The sequence below is a fragment of the Tamandua tetradactyla genome, chromosome 2 (genome assembly GCF_023851605.1).
Source record: "Tamandua tetradactyla isolate mTamTet1 chromosome 2, mTamTet1.pri, whole genome shotgun sequence".
NCBI classification, from domain to species: domain Eukaryota; kingdom Metazoa; phylum Chordata; class Mammalia; order Pilosa; family Myrmecophagidae; genus Tamandua; species Tamandua tetradactyla.
In genome coordinates, this window is record NC_135328.1 from 181,292,998 (window position 1) to 181,313,504 (window position 20,507).

Below are 20,507 nucleotides of genomic sequence, written 5' to 3' on the forward strand. Positions count from 1 at the left end.
GACATATCTTTCACCAGAAACTTGAGAAACAAATTCATGAGACTAGGGCCATCATCCTTGAAGAGCTCTGTCGTCACTCTTCTTTGTAAGCCAGATATTACTGTGGGAACTGCTGCTTTGAGCTAGAATCCTTAAACACAATGGAGATGATCAGATCCTGAGTTTGCAGAAGCCATGTGGTGACAGTTAATCACCATAGAAAAGGTGGGCAGGGCCACCATCATGGACAGCAGACTTAAAGCAGCAGTCAAAACTATGTGACTCATAGAGACTTGTGGCATTGGCTAGTAGATCATGGGGTGCCTAGAAATAAAACAGATGGGCAGTTTACTAAATTCTTGTTTTAACTGTATAGGCAGAAGAATTCTAGGTCAAGTGAACAGAAGTATAATTTGAATTAAAAAAACAGAGGGTTATGACCCCTTAATCAATTCCAGACTTGAGACAGTTTGCAGACAAGAGCTCCTCAAACGTCGGAGGAATGGGTACTCTTGGGGAAGGAACATTTTAAATTGCCCAAAATTTAAACTAACATTCTTCCTAGCCTTCCCCAAGGAGACATATGGCCTTTTACAGGTGTGACTGTGCACTGGGGAAAAGGAAATGGTCGGATGTTTGAGGGAGTATTTGACACTGGCTCAGAAGTGACACTAATTTCATGTGACCCAAAACATCACTCTGGTCCACCCATCAAAGTAGGGGCTTAAAAAGGTCAGGTGATTGATGGAGTTTTAGCTCAGGTCCATCTCATTGTGAGTCCAGTGAATCCCTAACCCATTTGGTGGTAATTTTCCCAGTTCTAGAAAGCATAATTGGAATTGTTATATTCAGCAACTAGCAGAGTTCCCATACTTATTCTCTGACTGATGGAGTGAGGACTATTATGGTAAGAAAGGCCAAGTGAAAGTCACTAGAACTTCCCCTGCCTAGCAAAATAGTGAATCAGATGCAATACCTTATTCCTGGAGGGATTCCAGATATTGGTGTCACTCTTAAGGACTTGAAGGATAAGGGGTGGTGATTCCCACTACATCCCCATTCAACTATCGCATTTGTCCTGTGCAGAAAACAGATGGAACCTGGAGGATAGCAATGGATTACCATAAACTTAGTGTTTATGGTGGTAATTCCAAGGGTAGCTGCTGTCCTTATATGGTATCTTTGCTTGAGCAAATCAACACATCACCTGGTACCTGGTAAGCAGCTATTGATCTGGCAAATGTTTTTTTCTCAACAGCTGTCAATAAGGACCACCAGAAACAGTTTGCATTTAGCTGACAACAGTATACCTTCACTGTCCAAAGGTATATCAACTCTCCAGCCCTATGTCACAATCTTGTCTGTAGGGACCTTGATCATTTCTCCCTTCCACAGGACACTACACTGGTCTATTATATTGATGATCTCATGCCAATTGGACCTAGTTAGCAAGAAGTAGTAACTACTCTAGACTTATTGGTAAGGTACTTGTATGTCAGGGGATGGGAGATAAATACAAAAATACAGGGATGTTCCACCTCAGTGAAATTTCTGGGTGTCCAGTGGTGTGGGGCATGTCAAGATATCGTTTCTAAGGTTAAGGATAAGCTGTTGCATCTGGACTTTCCTATGACCAAAAAAGGCACAATGCCTATTTGGCCTTTTGGATTTTGGACACAACGTATTCCTCATTACTCCAACCCATTAACCCAACCACTAGTTTTAAGTAGAATTGACAATAGGAGGAGGCTCTTTAGCATGTCCAGGCTGCTGTGCAAGCTGCTCTGTCATTTGGGCCATATAATCTAGCAGATCCAATGGTGCTAGATGTGTCTGTGGAAAACATGGATGCTGTCTGGAGCCTTCGTCAGGCCCTTATAGGATAATCACAATGCAGACCCTTCAGATTTTGAAGCATTTTTCTAAAAAATTACTCTCCTTTTGACAAACAACTTTTAGCCTGCTACTGGGCCTCAGTAGAGATTGAAATTAACCATAGGCTTAACCATGGGTCACCAAGTTACCACTAAACCTGAGTTGTCTACCATGAGCTGTGTGTTGTCTGCACCACCAAGCCATAAAGCTGGGTGTGCACAGCAGTACTCCATCATAAAATGGAAATGGTATATTAGAGATAGGGCTCAAGCAGCTCCTGAAAGCACAACTAAGTTACATGAGGAAGTGGTCCAAATGCCCATGGCACCTACTATTGCACATTACCTTCTCTTTCCCAGAACAAAGCTATGGCTTCTTGGGGAGCTTCTTGCAGTCAGTTAACTGAAGAAGAGAAAACTCGGGCCTGGTTTACAGATGATTCTGCGTGATATGCAGGGACCACCCAGAATCGGACAGCTGCAGCACTACAACCCCATTCTGAGATGTCCATAAATGACAGTGGTAAGTGGAAATCATCCTAGTGTGTGAACTTTCAAGCAGCACCTTGTTGTTCTTTTTTTTTGGAAAGAGAACTGTCCAGTGGTGTGTTTGTATATTGACTCATGGGATGTTGCTAATGGTTTGGCTGGGTGGTCAGGAAGCTGGAAGTAGCATGATTGAAAATTGGTGACAAAGAGGTCTGGAGAAGAGGTATGTGAATAGACCTTTATGAGTTGGGAAATAGTGTGAAGATATTTACATCCCATGTGAATGTTCACCTAAGGGTGATTTCAGCAGAGGAAGATTTTAATAATCAAGTGTATAAGATTACCTGTTCTGTGGATACAAGTCATTCTCTTTCTTTAGTAATTCCTGCCATTTCCCACTGGGCTCATGAATACTGTGGGCATGGTGGTAGGGATGGAGATTATTCATGGAGTCAGCAACATGAACTTCCACGCACCAAGGCCAACCTGACTATGGCTGCTGGTGAGTGTCCAATCTGCCAGCAGCAGATACTCACACTCAGTCCCTGATATGACACCATTCCTCCAGGTGATCAGCTTCTACCTGGTAGCAGGTTGATTACATTGGATCACTTCCGTCATGGAAGGGGCAGCAATTTGCTCTAATTGAAATAGACACATACTCTGGATATGGGTTTGCATTCCCTGCACACAATGCTTCTGCCAAAATTACCACACATGGACTTAACAGAATGCCTTATGGACCATCCTGGTATTCCACACAGCATTGCTTCTGATCAAGGAACCCACTTCAAAGCAAATTAAGTGTGAGAATTGGCACAGGCTCATTGAATTCTCTAGTCTTACCATGTTCCCTATCATCCAGGGGTAGCTGGGTTGACAGAGCAGTGGAATGGCATTTTGAAGACCCATTTACATGGCAATACCTTGCAGAGTTGGGGGAATGTTCTCCAGGAGACTGCATGCTCTGATTCAGTGTCCATTCAATGGTACTGTTTCTCACATAGCCAGGATTCATAGGTTCAGGAATCAAGGAGTGGAAATGGGAGCAGCACCACTCACTATAGTGATCCTCTGGGAAAATGTTTGCTTCCTGTCCTTGAAACCTTAAGCTCTGCTGATCTACATGTCTAAGCTCCAAAAGGAGGAATGCTCCTAACCAGGAGACACAACAATGATTCCATTGAACTGGAAGTTGAAACTGTTACCTGGCCACTTTGGGCGTCTCATGCCACTGAACCAACAGGCACAAAAAGTAATTATTGGTCTGTCTGGGGTGATTTATCTTCACTATCAAGAGGAAATAGGACTGCAACTACACAATAGACATCAAGAAGAGTTTTCCTGGAGTACAGGAGACCCCTTGGGTGTCTCTTAGTACCACCATGCTCTGTGATTAAAGACAATGGAAAACTGCAGTAACCCAATCCAGGTAGGATTACCAATGGTCAAGAAACTTCAGGAATGAAGGTCTGGGTCACACCACCTGGCAAAGAAACATGGCTAGCTGAAGTACTTTTTGAGGGTAAAGGGAACATGGAATGGGTAGTAGAAGAGAGTGATAAATATGAACTATGACCACATGACCAGTTATAGAAATAAGGACTGTAATTGTGTATTTCCTCCCTGCGTTTTACGAGTATGTTTGCATTTGTACATAAGAAAATATCTTGTTTTCTCTTATCATACTATAGCATTTAAGTTATAAGATATGAAGTTTAAGACTGAATGTTACCTAACGACTTGTACCCTATTCTGGAGAGATGTAGTATGCTTCAGATTCTATGTAGGACTGTTGAATATTGTTAGGTGAAACATATATCTGTTATTGTGTTCTATTTGGAAATTAAGCATGTTTCAAGGTGGCGTATATAGCTGCCAAGTTGACAAGGGGTGGACTATGATGATTACGTTTTGGTGTCAACTTGGCCAAATGATTATTTCCAGTTGTCTGGTCAGGCAAGCACTGGCCTGACCAATGCTGTAATGATATTTCATGGCTGGTTGATAAACTGGAAGGCTGGCTATGCTACCTTCTGCCTCCCTTCACAGCTGTTTTCCACTGACTTCCTGATCACTTCCTCTCATTCATCAAACCCATTAACTTCTGGCCAAGTGTTCCTCTTCATTCCATTCCCTGCCATCAATCATCATGACTTTAGTTTCAGCATCTATTACCCATCCAACCCCCAATCTGTGAGTTCCCTAACATTTCTCAGCCTTGGCATGGAGTGAGGTGTAATTCCGGCCTTCCATTCTTAGCACTCACTAAGAAAACCACCTTCCCATGAGGTCCTCAGTCTCCAGAGGGCACTGTAGCACTGTCCCCCAACTGGACCACACATCCTGCTCACAACCATTGGTACTTGTGGCCTTGACTGAAATGTTCTATAGTACCTGCAACCTGGACTGCAGAAAAACTTATTTCAGGCAACGCTGAGATGCAATGAACCATTCCACTGCTCCTACTTCACGCTTAGGATGAGAATCTCTGGGAGGCAGCATCAGCCTGAGCAGCAAACACTTCCTCTCCTCCCAGAACACATTGTGTAAAAGTGCCCATTCAGTTTTATACCCAGTCTCAAACCTATCAAGGGGTAACTTTCTTCCCCTACCCTTCCCAGATTACTGTCTGGGGGGAGGGAGTGCAAAGGAAAGGAGGGATACACAGGGCTTCTTTCTAAGGGACACAGCCTTCTAAATTATCCTTATGGTCCCTCATCCCAGCTAGAGGAATCTGTTCTATTTTCCAAAGTGAGAATTCTGGTGTTTTTCTCTCCAACATCTAAGAGCTTTACTTTTTGAAACTCAAAGGCCATGATTGCCTCTGTGTTTCTATTTCCTGTGACATTTTATCCTATGACTTCAGAGATGCTTAGAGAGTAAAAGAAAAATGGGAAGCAGGATGGACAATGAAAGGACCTGAGTTAATTTCTTCAAAATCTAGCTCATTGGTTTATTTCCTGTCTCCCCTACTGGACTGTGATCCAACCACCATTGGAATAGAAACTCACATACAATAGGCACTCAATACATGTTATACATATGAATGAATGGGTGAATGAATGAAGAGCTGAATTAAGGAATGAAATGTCTCATCTTGGCATTCAAATCTCATCACACTCTGAACCTTTCCTTACCTAAACAGTCACCCAACATAATGCCTCTGCTTCAACAGGTAAGATGTCTATTTTGGTTTGGTAAGACTGTCAGAATGCAATATACCAGAAATGGGTTGACTTTTACAATGGGGATTTGTTAACAAACAATTTCCAGTTCTTAGGCCATGAAAATGTTCAACTCAAGAATCAATATGATGATACTTGTACTATGAAGATAGGCTACTGGCATCCAGTACACCTCTGCCGCATGGGAAGGCACACATCCTTCACTCCTGGGTTTTGTTGTTTTCTGCTTTGGGGGCCAGTGGCTTTTCTCTCTGGGTCTTCTCTTAGCTTCTCCAAGACTTTCTCTATGAGCTTCTCTTGATTTCATTTCTTAGCTTCTGTATGTGTTATAAAGGACTATAGTACAGGGATTAAGACATACATTGAATGAGGTGGGTCACATCTCAATTGGATTATCCTAATTAAAAGGTCCCAACCACAATAGGCTTATACACATAGGAATGGATTAAAAGAACATGACCCTTTCTGGGCTACATAACAACTTCAGACTGCAACAATGTCGTCCCTATATCCTGCATACCTCAGTTGGTTAATCTCTCCTCACTCACCTTTGCTTCAGTTGTTCATTCTTCTGAAATGCCATTTTCTTCACTGCTCAACATTATCACATTTCTTCACTTCATTCTTCCAACAACGAATTTTTAATCTGTGTGCCTGATGCTTTGCCAAGCACTGGAGACACTGACATAAGTACCACAGCAGGTCTCTGCCCTTATGGCTCATATAAATTCCATCCATCACCTCCCAAGTCACTAAGATTCCAATTACTAGATACTGTCTTAGCTACTTCACATTGATCTCATTAAAAAGTCCAACATTTCTAAGAAGGTACTGTAAATGTATTTCACATATGAGAAATCAGAACCTTCGCAATGCAAGGATATTTGGCCAGGTTCCCAGGGGATAAATGTCTATGCAGGAATTCAAACCACAGCTCTCTGACTTCAAAATCTATGCTTTCTCCACAGCATTCCCCAATTCACTGACCTCCCAAGACATGTATCATCTGTTGCACAAGATATTTCCCTCGGGTGGTGGTATTATAATTTCATGGTTGTAGATCTTTCTATGTATCTCTTGGTTTCCACAGTGTCTGGCATCAGCTGGACCATTACAGATAGCCAAAAAATGCTGGACCTGAATTGACTCATCCCAAGGCCTCTGGAGACCAAAGAGATCTGGAATTAAGACAGGTGTCTATGTCAGAAGTCTTAGAACTTAGAACTAAGACATATGTCAGTTTTTCTCTTGAAAAGGTGAGAATCGCTGCTGTGTTTTGCTCACTATGGTCTACAGATGGGACATAAACATAGAAGTGGTTTTATCATTGACATTTTTCTTATTCTTCTTCTGGTTCACAGATTTTCAACAATTTATTGCATTTGATTTTCATTCGCTATTCCCACTTCATCTATTGTGGCATAGAAATCCAGAAGCACAAGAGGACTTAGAGATCATTAAATTCAGTGTTCCTTTTACAGATGAGTAAATAGGTCCAAAGAGAGGAAGTAAATTGCCCAAAGTCATAAGACATGGTTGGGAGTAGTGACCCAGGTCACTTAACATCAAGTCCTGTGTCCTTTCTAGGATAGAGTTCAGAGTTGCTTTGGTTTCCTAAAGTTGCTGAAATGCAATATGCCAGATGTAGATTGGCTTCATCAATGGAGATTTAACTTAAAGGTTCACAGTTCTGAGGCTATGGAAATGTCCAAATCAAGGCATCATCAAGATGATACCTGTACTCTGAAGACAGACTGTTGGTGATCCTCAGCTCCTCTGCCACATGGTGTTTTGGTTTGCTATAGCTGCTGGAATACAATATACTAGAAATGGATTGGCTTTTATAAATGGGGCTTATTAAGTTACAATTTTACAGTTCTAAGGTCTTTAAAAATGTACAAACTAAGGCATTCAGAGAAAGATACATTGACTCCAAAGAAAGACGGATGTCAGTCACATAGGAAGGTGTATGGCTGGCATCTGCTTGTCCTTGTTCCCAGTTCTGTTGCTTCCAGCTTCTGATTCCAGTGGCTTCCTCTCTAGGCAACAGTGGGCCTTCACTTAGCTGCTCTGGGAAAAACTGGGTTTCTTCTCTTAGCTTAACATCTACTAGGCCCAGAGATTTCTTCTCTTCAAGTTTTAGCTATTTCTGTGAGTCCTTGCTTAGCACCCCACTTTTTCATCTCGATTTCCATCTGTGTCTGTGTCAGCTCTGAACTCTTCCTCTCTCTCTGTGACCTCTCTTAAAGACTCCAGTAAACTAATTAAGACCCACCTGGAAAGGGCAGAGTCACACCTCTATTTAATCAAAACACAATTGGGTGTGTCACATCTCCATGGAAACAACTTAATCAAGAAATCCCATCTCTCAATATTGGATCAGTATTAAAGAATATGGCTGTCCCTGCAAGATTGATTAGGATTAAAAGAACATGGCTTTTCTGAGGTACACAACAGTTTTAGAACAGCACACATTGCAAAGCACATGTCTTTCCTTTCTCGCCCAGGTTTTATTGCTTTCAGTTTCTGTCTTCTTTCCCTGTGGCTTCCTCTCTCACTTCTGTGTATTTTTCTCTCTCATCTTTTCTTTCTCTCTGTTTCTCATCTTCTTTTAAAGGGCTCCAGTAAGAGGGTTAAGACCCGCCTAGGGCAGGCCTCAACTGAAGTAACCTAATCAAAAGTTCCCTCCTACGATAGGTCTACACCGCAGGAATGGGTTAACTTTAAGAACATAATATTTTCTGGGGTCTGTTGATCCTCCAAACCATCACAAGCACATACCCAATGAACCACATTCATTCCATTCCATTGATTGTCAGGTCTATGGCTTTATTGATTGCATACACCATTGGTTTAACTATCAATATTGGCAAAGATATTTATTGTTTGCATGTATCAACTTAATTGCTACATCACCTTCACCTTCTATTGTTTCCATGTACCATATCATTTACAGTTAACATATTTCATGTTGTTTATATTTATTCCATAGGCTCCTGTCATTGTGGTAGTTTATATCATCATCCACATAATTTAATGCAATCCTTATAAAATATTATATATTGCTGCCCATTGCCACATGGCTTGCATTATTTCTCTGTGGGAAGAAGATACTTGACTATGTGACTTGCTTTGATCAATGAAATGTGAGCAAAGAAAAATGTATCAATTCTGAGCATGAGCTTTAAGAACCATCACTTTGGGGCCATGTTTCCTTTCCCTTTGTAACAGAATGGCATGCTTCAGATAGGGGCGTTTGTCTAAGACTGCAGAAAGCCTCAGCCACTTTACAACTGATGTGGAGCATGAGCAATAAATGAAAGTTTGCTGTTGTAAGCCACAGAGGTTGTGGAGTTGTTTGTTGTTGCACCACAACGAAGCAAGGAGATAAAGACTTGCCACGTTGATTCCATATACTACATTTGTTCCACTAACAAAGTACTGTATTTGTTCAGATGCACAATGATGACTGGATAAATCTAAAGGCATTGGGCATTCTACCTCATGCCTCTCTTGACTCTCAATTCACAGGCTAACTTACCACACCCCATCACCTTGAAAAAAGCCACCTTGATGTCCTTGTTCCTCAGACTGTAGACCACAGGGTTAAGCAGAGCAGTGAGAACGTTGTAAAACAATGAGATCTGCTTGTCACGCTCAGGTGAGTAGCTGGACTTGGGTCTCATGTAGATATAGGTGGGTGGAGCATAGAAGAATGTGACCACAGTCAGGTGGGAAGCACAGGTGGAAAAGGTCTTGCAGCGGGCCTGGGTAGATTTGATCTTGAGAATGGCCAGGGCAATACGTACATAGGAGGCTAGAATGAGGGAAATTGGGGCAACAAGCACAAAGATACTGATGGCCAGGTCCACCATCTCGTTGAAGTGGGTATCCATGCAAGCCAAGCTCCGAACTGAGGGGCCTTCACAGAAGTAGTGGTTGATGATGTTGGGCCCACAATAGGGCAGCCTCATGGTGAGGAAGGTATGGATCAGAGAGAAAAGGAACCCACAGGCACAGGTCCCAGCTGCCAGCTGCATGCACAGGTTCCAGGTAAGGATAACAGTATAATGTAGTGGGTAGCAAATGGCTATGTATCGGTCATAGGCCATGACCACAAAGAAAAGGCTTTCAGTCAGGCCCAGGGCACCAAACACATACATCTGCAGCCAACAGCCAGCAAAAGAAATAGTTTTGGATAGAGCAAGAAGGTGTACCAGCATTTGGGGTATAGTGGTTGTGACATAACCCATGTCCAGCAGGGAGAGAATACAGAGGAAGAAGTACATGGGAGTATGGAGATGTGAGTCCAGGCAGATCAGAGTGATGATGAGCCCATTTCCAAGAACTGAGCTCAGGTAGAGGAGAAGAAAGATAATGAAGAGGATCCCATTGGATGTTGAGTCACTGGAGAAGCCAATGAGGATAAATTCAGAAACCCAGCTTTGATTTTCCCCTGAGAGTGTCCACATGATGAGGTCTATAAGAGAATCACAATGATATAAATGTCATTAAAGTGTGATAGCCTGGCAAGAATGTCAACTCTTGAGGCAAATTGGATTGAATTTTAAGTCTGGGCCCACTACTCATCTTCTGTGTAATCTTGAGCAAGTTACTTAACATCTCTGAGCCTCAGTCTCCTCATCCATAAAATGCAGTTAATAATACCCACCATGGGTTGAAATATGCACCCCAAAGATGTGCTTAATTTTAATCCACATTGCTGAGGGTGTGACCTCATTTATGATCCTATAATGAATAGGATCTTCTAAGATCTTATTTAGGTATGGTCAAACTGAGTAGAATATGCCTTCATCTGTATGACAGGAATTCTTATTAAGAGGAAATTCAAACATAGCCAAAGGAGCCAGAAAACAAGAGTAATGCTAGCTGGAGAAAAATCACATCATCAATTAATTTGGGGCAAAATAAACAGAAGCTCTCTGCTTTCTACTGGACCTATAGTGCTGCACCTCAATTGCTTCACTTGGTCTTGGTTAGAAACTTTCCCCTACCCTCCCAGCATCTTCTCCAAACTGTTGGACCATTCCTCAAACAACATCAGCTAATACATGTCCTCATTTGTTTTCAAGGAGTGACTTGATCCCTACTTCACAAAGAATTCAAACCTCCATCTCAAAACCTCCTTAATATTTTGCCCCCATACTACTATTAACAAAAACTAAAATGTGCAAATATTCACCCACACCATTACAAAAGAAAATGGAGTTTCCACTTTTCCAAACCTCCAAACATATACTCTGGAGTCTAACCTTTGCTTTATGACTTTGCTCTACATATCATCTAGAATATCTCCTGTATCCTTAACATTTCTCTTTGCTGTAGTTCATCAATGTCCTGTGTTTCCAGCATTACTTGGAGACAGAGAACACCATGAAATCCAAATTACCTTTAAATAGAAAAATAAATGTCAAATTTCACTGATGTTCTTTTAACTTCTATGAGACTGGATGCAGAGAGCAGGAAAGTAGACTATTAAACTTCATGAAAAAAGGAGAGGGGAGAAGAGGGCATACCCAAAGCACAGAAAAACATCACCCTCAGAAAATGAAATTCAACACTAAAGTACAAAAAAATTCTCAATACAAATCTGAGTCTCAACTGTTTCAGTACAGGAAAGGTATTTGGAAGCAGGCGGTAACAAAGGTAGCAGCACTGAAGAAATACTCCCTCAGGGGTGAAGGAGATCAATAGAAAAGAGGAAAAGTCCATCAGGGATGTGGAAGGGAAGAAGAAAAAGAAAGTAAAGGAACAAAATTAAGGATTTTGCATGTGTAAAAAAGAATCACAAGATACACAAATTTTTCTCTTACCTTCCCCCCCCCCCCCCACCACCATCATTACTTCACCATACTGATATGGGAAGGGGGCTCTTGAACTAGGAACTAACTGTGTCAACAAACTGCTTAGAAAAGGAAAAATCAGACCTATAGGATATCAAGACACTCTAACAAGAAAAATATTTCAGGTAATGAGAATTTCCATCCCCAAAAGCATCTCACAAAACAAAATAAATGGTAACTCAAAACTTCAAACTGAATTGAACAGCATTAAACATTCAACAATATTAGAAAACAAAATGAAATAAATAAAATTGAAATCCAAGATTCAAAAAACAACATAAGTGAAATTGGAGACACAGAAGAAAAAAAAAACAATGAAACAGAAAGAATATTTAAAAGTACTCTGGGGGGGGCCAAGCTGGCTCAGCAGGCAGAGTTCTCATCTGCCATGGTGGAGACCCATGTTTGATTCCTGGTGATGGCCTATGCCAAAAAAAAAAAGGAATCTAAGAACATTTCTATAAAATAACAAAAATCCTAAATCTATGGATAGAAAAGCTCCTCTGATGTAAAAGAAAAAATTAATCCAAAACGATTCTCTCCAATCATTCTAACAAAACTATTGGAACTTAGGTAAGGAATTAAGTCTTCAGGGTCTCCAGGGTTTTTTTGTTTTGTTTTGTTTTTTGCATGCGCAGGCACCAGGAATGAAACATGGATCTCCTGCATGGGAAGTGAGATGTGTAATCAGAATTTTCAACAGCAAAATTAGAAATTAAAGCAACAAACAGCATGTTCATAAACACGAGAAAAGGAAGTGTGACCCCAAATTTTATATCTGTTAAGTTGTCCTTTAAGTATCAAGACTATAGAACAACAGGGTTGAATATGCAAGAACATAGGGCATACTGGACTCTTGAGCCCTTCCTGAGGATCATCTATAAAGTCTGCTTTATTCAACTAAAAGATGACAGGAAATTTCAGCAAAAGATTTGTTGGTGTGCATTTAATTACATTTAATTGTATAACTAAGACTAAAAGAAGGTAAGGATGCAGATAGAAGAAGAGTATGCAAATGTTACATGTTCTGGCAAAGTAGAAAGAATACACCTTTAAAAACAGGAAGACATAAGAGAACTAAAAGGGTATGCATGAAAAGACCAATGGTGATTGCACAGTTAAAAACTGGGAGTCTAATACTGACAAGTCAGATCGTTAAAAGGAAGGAGGTTAGCATCTTATTAAATGGAGAAATACTAGAGGCATAAAGAATGTGGCAAAAAAATGTGCTATCATTACTATGCTATTTAACATTGTGCTAATGGCATTAGTGAATCCTGTTAGAATAAACAATTAGAGGCTTAAGAATTGGAAAAAAGGAAGTAAACTATTTCTATTTACATAAGACATGACGATGTACCTCGAAAATCCTAGAGAATCAGTAAAAGAACTAAATCAATCCATAGGAAAATTTAGTAACTGCTTTTTGGGGATTGAATTTTGGGTTGAATTGTGCCCCCCAAAAAAGATATGCTCAAATTCAAACCCCCAATATCTGTGAATGTGAGCATCTTTGGAAATTGGGTCTTTGTGAGTGCAATTAAGATCAAGCCATACTGAGTTAGAGTGAGCCCTAAATCTAATTACTGGTGTGCTTATACAGAGAATGAGATTTGGAGACAGATAGGCAGACACAGAGGGAAGAAGGCCATGAGACTGCAGAGACAGAGACTAGAGTGGCACAGCTACAAGCCAAAGAACCACAAAGATTGTGGCATCCAGCACAAGCAAGGAAGAGGCAAGTAAGAGTCTTTCCTAAGGCCTTCAGAGGAAGCAAAACCCTGCTGAAACCTTGATTTCAGACTTCTAGTCTCCAAAACTGTGTAAATATCTGCTGTTTTAAGCCACCGAAAAGCTGGCATTTTGTTTGGGAAGCTCTAGAAAACTAATACATATGATAGCAGGATATAGTATAACCATAAATTTTACAGCCTTTAATGTGCAAATAGTAATCAATTAGAAGATACAATGGAAGAGAAAACTACATTTATAATAGAAAGAAAGGAAAAAGAGAAAAATTCTTACATATAAACTTATCATTTATTATGTGGAACCTCTAAACCATGCCTGAAGTACACAAAAGTAGACTTGAACAAACAGAAAAACAATCCTCATTTTTGCCTAGAACTTATTACCATCAAGATGGACATTCTATACAAGTTAATTTATAAACTTAATGCAACCCTACTACAAATACTAGGAGCTGGACAAGTTGTTAGTAAAGTTCACATGGAAAATTAACATGCAAGAATAGCTACAAAGATACTGAAGGGAAGACCTATAAAAGGGAACTAGTCTTACCAGATTTGTAAACTACAATGCCTCTACAATTTTAAAAGAATGGTAAGACTACAATGCCTCCATAATTTAAAGAGTGGCACTGGTACATGAACAGATCAATAGACTACAGTACAAGTACAGAAATAGACCCAAAACGTTTGGAAATTTTCCTGAACAACTGAGCAGCCATTTAGAAAAAAATGAAATTAGATCATAAGTAAAAGTGGATCAGAGGCTGAAATGTTTAAAAAATTGAAGTTACCGGGAAAAAAAATTGAAACACCAGAAGCATCTGCAAGAAGGGGATATTCATATGGAAAAGAATAAAATGTGACCCTTACTGCACAGCACACACAAAAAAGAGAGAGGTGATCAGAGACAGACAGACAGAGAGAGAGAGAGAGAGAGAGAGAGAGAGAGAGAGAGAGAGAGAGAAAGAGGGATGGAGGGAGAAAGAAAGAGACAAAGAAAGAAAGAAACACCAGAAGCAAAAACCAAAACCAAATAAATTGGGAGAAAATATTTGCAATATATCACAGATGTGGGCTTATGCATATCCTTAATATATAAAGAATATATGATATTAAGACCTTTTATAAGTCAAGGGGCAAAAAGGTGAAAAATCCTATAGAAAATGAACAAAAGAAATGAATAAAGAATTCACAGAAAAGATATTAAAATGTCCATTAAGCTTATGAAAAATTGTCCAACTCCACTCATTCTAAAAGAAATATAAATCAAAACCGTGAGACTTTATTTCTCACCATCATATTGATGAACATTGAGGGATTTAAAAGAAAAAGCACACCTTTGCAACTTTTATAGTAAAAACTGATCTAGGCTACATTCATCACTGGATGTTGTGTCTGTATCAGTTTATTGTCTCAGCTCTAAATCTACTCTTTTTCAAACTGCTTTGTGTTGCTGGATCCACTTTGTAAACATGGCTCTTTTGCCAGCTGCCACAGTGTAAGGCTTTTTCAACAGTGGGCGATGGACAGACTCTATAAAGAGATAGCAGCAGAAGGCACCTCCATTCCTGTTTTCAGTGCTCCTTCTTTTATAATTTAGCTTTAGAGCCAGTGAACTGGTGTGTGAAAGGGCCAGTAGCACTCTCCTCATCTGACCTCAGCGGACCAGCTCCAGCCACACTCACCCCACCCAGCAACTGCAGTCTTGCCAGATTCAGTTGGCAGCTTTCATGACTACTCTGGCCATACCCTCAGGTAACTGTTTAGTCACCTGGCAAGCACTTCCACAGACCACAATCTGAGGCCAAACTCAACCCACCCAACAGCCTCTTCTCCAGACAACTCTGGCCACACCCTCTGGGAATACTTTCCCCACCTAGTAGCCACTTCTTTGTGTGCTCTGACCTGCTCCCACTGGCAGGCAGGACTTCTGTCTGAATTTCAGCTTTTTTTTTTTTTTTAATTTTTTTTTACCTTTGACAGGATCAAGGGGAGGAAGGAAGGATCTCCTAAATCCTTAGTCCATTCAGTGTGCACACTCTTTCAGCCAGGAAGTAGTAGCTGCTTTTTCCCTCTTCTATACTACTGCATCTCTTAGAGTCCTTTTTAAAGTCTTTTACTAGTTAACAATTCACTCCATTAAAATAAGCCTGTTCAAAGTACTGATAAGTACTATCTCTTGACCGGATTCTAACCAATATGTATTCTAAGTCATGAAGAGTGAGTTTGATGAGAAACAGAATATTTACATAGTTACTAAAAATCTAGCAAAAAATTACTTATTGCATCCTTATAATTTTTCTTTAATTTGATAACTACTGTGTAAGAGAATACCCTTGTTAGAAAATATCACTGAAATATCAAGGGGTAAAGAAACATGATATATGTAAAGTATTCTCCAGTGACACAGAGCATTATGACAACAATAATACATTTAGAGAGAGAGAAAGGATGATAAATAAAGAAATCAACAGGAAAACAAAGAATGATCCCTAGAATAACAGGAAGATAATCACAAAAGAGACCATCTAAATGGCCATTAAGCAAGCGAAAAGATGCTCAACATCATTCTTCATTCAACAATTGCAAATTAAAACCACAAGACAGCACCACTACACACCCACCAGAATGACTGAAATGAGCAATACCTAGTGTTGACAGGACCAACCAGAATTTTCTTACACTGCTGAAGGTATTGTACATTGTACAATTCCCTTGGGGAAATGGCAGTCATATCCTAAAGCTGTACATATGCATACCCCATTACCCAGAAATTATATTCTGAACTATATCATGCACATTCATACATTCAAAAAAAGACATGTACAGGAATGTTCCCAACATTATGAAAAATACTCAAAAATAGGAAACTACTCAACCATCGATTAACATTATAATGGATGGGACATTGTGGTACATCTATATGGTAGAATGCTATATGGAATTCATGGGAATGAATGAACCACAACCTCAGGCAAAAATATGGATGAATCTTACAAATACAATGTTGAGAGAAGAAACAAAGCAAAACACCCAAATGATGTATGGTTTCGCTTATACAGAGTTCAAAAGTCTAACATATTAAAACTAACTTAATATGTTAGAAGCCAGAATAGAAATTAGCTTTGGTGGTGATAGATTTGAAGGAGACTTCAGATCATCCCTGGTCTTAACTCCTTTGACCATTCTACCACCTACATATCTCTCCGAGTCATTCCTTCTCCCTCAGTCAGGTGTCTATCATTTCTGCATCAGCCCCTGCCTGGTCTCCCAGCCTCTGGGTTCTCCCCCTTTCGTGCATTCTCCACATAGACCTCTTCAAGTGATTGTTCCAAAATGCAACATTTTTCTGTCCCTTGCTTAAACACTTTACAGATGCCCATTGTCCCATCACTTGAGCTAGATGTGTAGATCCCATCATAAATGATATGCTGCTTGCAGACTTCTTCAGCCTCAGCACCCAAATCTCTTTCCTCACTCCCAATCCCATTGCATGCAGACATAATTCACCATACAACCGCTCCCTGTTCCCTTTATGTCCTCTCTCATATCTCCAGGACTTTTCCTAAGTTATTTTCTCAGAATGGATGAACACGATCCCCCACACCCTCATCATCCACCCAGACTTCATTGAGAGTCCATCCTTGATTCCTGAATTAGGACTCAGTTCAAGTGTCATGTCACCCAGGAAGCCTCTTCTGACCTGTCTCATTACCTCCCACTACCAAGCCTGGATTAGATGCATCTATTTCTCACAGCCCCTGTGCTTACTGCCAAGGTATTATGTTAATCTTATCAGTCCATATAATATAAATTGAAAAGAAGTTAAGAACATGGTAAAATGTTCTTCCCCTCCTCATAATTTAATTCCCAGCTATTAGAGTTAGAATATCTGTAATAAAGTACAGATATATGGGTGAGTTTATAACTTCCCTTGAAATCATAGTAATAGTTCATATTTAATAAGCAATTTCTTTGTGTCAGGCATTGTTAAACTATCTTTATCTCATCCTCACAAAAACTCATTAAGGTAAGTATTATCACATGGATTTTACAGACTTAAAAAAACAAACTTAAACATGGGCTTAGACAGTGTAAGTGATTTGCTCTAGATGACATGGTTAGAAAGTTATGGGTCTGGGCTTTAACAAAGCAGTCTGACTCCAGAGCCTACTCTTAATCACTACCTTCTCTTGCTTCCAGCAAACAGGCTTTAAATGAAAAAGCTGAAGACTTAGAAGTTTCCACCATCAGCACATCAGTTTGAGCTTCTTGAGGTTTGGCATAAGACACTATGAAATCAAGTCATAGCCTATTTGGAATTTAGAGGATGAACTAAGGTCAGCAGACACATAGAATGCAAATCCTCCTAGGAAAAAGGGTTAAAGTAACAGCCACAAACTATTTCTCATGACAAGGTTTTCTCAGCTTTTCCCCCCTTATTTGGATATAGAAGGCCATGGTTGTGTTGGAGGAAAGAAGAGCCAGTTGAAAGAAACTTGGGAAATTATTATCCTTTTGGATCTATTAAATCTTTGTGAAAGCATCCCACTCTGTGTCAGCCTTGAAACCTATGGAATGGAAGGCATTATTTAGTCATTAAAATAGCACACACACACACACACACACACACACACACACACATATATCTTGGAGATTCTGCCAGGCCAGGTCATGTCTTAAGTTCCAAAGGTTAGGAGGGTGGAGGGGTGTTTGGCACGGGCAAGGAGATAGCCCTAATTATCCTCATAATCCCTATGGTCATCGCAGGTTTCTCACAGCATGTCCGTCATTGTTTTGTCCCAAATATATCTTTCCAGCAAGATCAGGAAATACCTGAGATCAGAAGATTGTATTTTAGTCATGCTTCAATTTCTGGTGACCCAGTGACCATCTCATCCTTCAGATATCCACAGAAACAATTCACTGAAATGCCATCAGTTGCTGTTAAAAAACAGGAGTTGTACAAGAAAACCCTTGAGTAACTGAGTCCTGTGAGCTGAAATTCCAGGCTACTCATTTTTCAGAAAATTTCTAGGTTTCCAAGCGTTTTAGAGCTAGAGCTCTGACCTTCACTCCGTGGTCTGGCTCTCTACACCTATATAGGCCAGGCTTGGCTCCTGTAGGCCATTCCTTTCAGGTCCCTGTACATAGATAAAGGAATAGGGATCCCCTGCCACCCCGATCTCCTCCATGAGCCAAGTTGCCAAGGCTTTGTGGTCCTGCTTCCTTATGAGGTATTTCTGGGAGAGCTGAGGAGGGGTTGTCTCCCACATCTGGGGATTATGCATCCTTCCTCCACAGTGTCTGTCCCCAATGGGAATGCCAAGATGGAATTCCCTGAACATTGTCAATAAGAGCTCTATTAGGTAGAAGACCTTGGGGACAGGGCAGGAGAAAGTAACACCCAAGAATGGAGAGAAAGAGTATAAGGACCTGTTTCCTTTTCCAGCCTTCTCTAGGGCTGTAATCAGCCCCTGGGGAGAAGGGAGTGGGACTTGGGCCCATGGTAGAAATGCTAAGAATTGAAGCCTTCATTCTCATTGCCTTTACCTATCAAACCCCTGTGCTCTGACTTATCAGTTGAACCCATGTTTGAGTCACATTTCTATTCCTTACTGAGCTACGTTGGGCAAGTGAAAATCTTCCTCCATTCCCCACCAGTAAAATACTCTGGGAAAGTTACTCAGCCTCTTTGATGATAATTAAGAGTTGACCAGATTGGATTGTATGATGTGCAAATAAAACTGTTTAAAAATGAACAATGCTGGAGAAAATGTGGAGGATGAGATGTGTACCTATTCACTGTCAGTAGGCAAGCAGAGTGGTGCAGCTCCTCTGGAGAGCAGTGTGGGGTTTCCACAGGAGGCTGGGGGGACCAGGAGTGGGGGCAGGGATTGCCATATGATTCTGCAACCCCATTGCTAGGTATCTACCTGGAGGAACTGAGAGTGGGGACACTAATGAACATTTGCACAATATTACTTACAATGGCAGTGCTTACAATTTTCAGTGGATGGAGGTAGCCTAAGGTACATTGAACCCAAACCTGCATTGACAGAGGAATGACTGAGCAGCTGCAAGAAGGAATGAAGTTGTGAGGCATGCAACTAGGTGAATGAAACTTGAGGACAGTATGTTGAATGAAATGTCAGAAACTAAAGGCAAATATTATCATGCCTCACTCATTTGGACTAACGATAATATACAAACTCAGAGAATTAAAGTCAAGAAGATGGGTTATCAAGTTGGGGCCTGTTATAAAGGTTCTTACATTGTAAACTCTAGCAAGAACCACATCTTTTCTGGAGTTGTAACTATTTCTAAATTCTGAGGTGCTGAGCTACTTGTGTATAACCTGGCCATTCCCAGAAACTTCCAGTATTTATGTGACACCTGAGACTCAGGACTTAGAGGTCTGAAGCTATGAAAGTCAGCATTACCCCATACAGCAACTGTTTAAAAAGTCAAAAATGTGATCAGACTTTAATTAGAGACAGGAATGAAGCTGATCTGAGTAAGACTAAGGTAAATCAAAATACAGGGTAAAGGATGATATGGTCTATATTTTAAAATTCCAACTTCTGTGTGAGACCAAAAGGAAGGGATATTTATTTAGTACAAAATTTATATTTTTGCTAGCGCATTAGCCTACTTAACGTGTAGGGTCAGTTTACTCAAACACTATAATTACAATGAAATCTAGAATAGGGAGTGAGATCTTGTTGCTTTGTGCAAGTTAGTATGATGCCCCGATACATCCCAGAGTAATTGGGGCAGAGAATAAAAATGTACTTGCAAAGTCACCTTGGGGGACTGGAGAGAAAGCAGGTAATAATAAACTTCCCCATCTGGGGAATTCCTGATATTTTCACAAGCAGTTGGGACAACTATTTCATTAAGCTGAGCTCTCGATCATGGGGTTAGCCCCTATAAAACTTATTCCTGCAAAGGAGAAGCTACGACTACTTATGATTATGCCTTGACAACTTGAAAGTACTATGTACCCCAGAAAAGTCATGGTTTAATCCTGATCCAATCATATGAGAACAGTAATTTCTTCCAATCTTGATTCAATACTGTATACTGTTCCCAGACTCAAGTCCTAAGATTCTAAACATTTCAGGACAAGAGAGGGAGAATCGGTGAGGAGGAACTGGAGGCAGTGGCAGCCCTAAAACCTGGGGAGCCTGGAGCCTGGGACTCCCTAATTAGTCCCAACCTAGGAATGCCTTTGGTAGGGAACTGTGGGAATTACCTCTCATTTGGTAAGACAGGTACTCCAGAAAGTTTTCTGGGTTTGTGCCTGAAGAAGGGAGCTAAAGGGAATAGTAGGCATTGGTAATGATATTAATTATCAAA

General features: G+C 40.4%; 1 protein-coding gene across 1 annotated transcript; it reads right to left on the reverse strand.

Moving 5' to 3' along the window:
- Positions 1 to 9,027: 9,027 nt before the first annotated feature.
- Positions 9,028 to 10,002, reverse strand: LOC143658044 (olfactory receptor 2A12-like). Its single transcript, XM_077130413.1, has one exon. It carries the CDS (start codon positions 10,000 to 10,002, stop codon positions 9,028 to 9,030), a length of 975 nt encoding a protein of 324 aa, XP_076986528.1.
- Between the last annotated feature and the right edge of the window lie 10,505 nt (positions 10,003 to 20,507).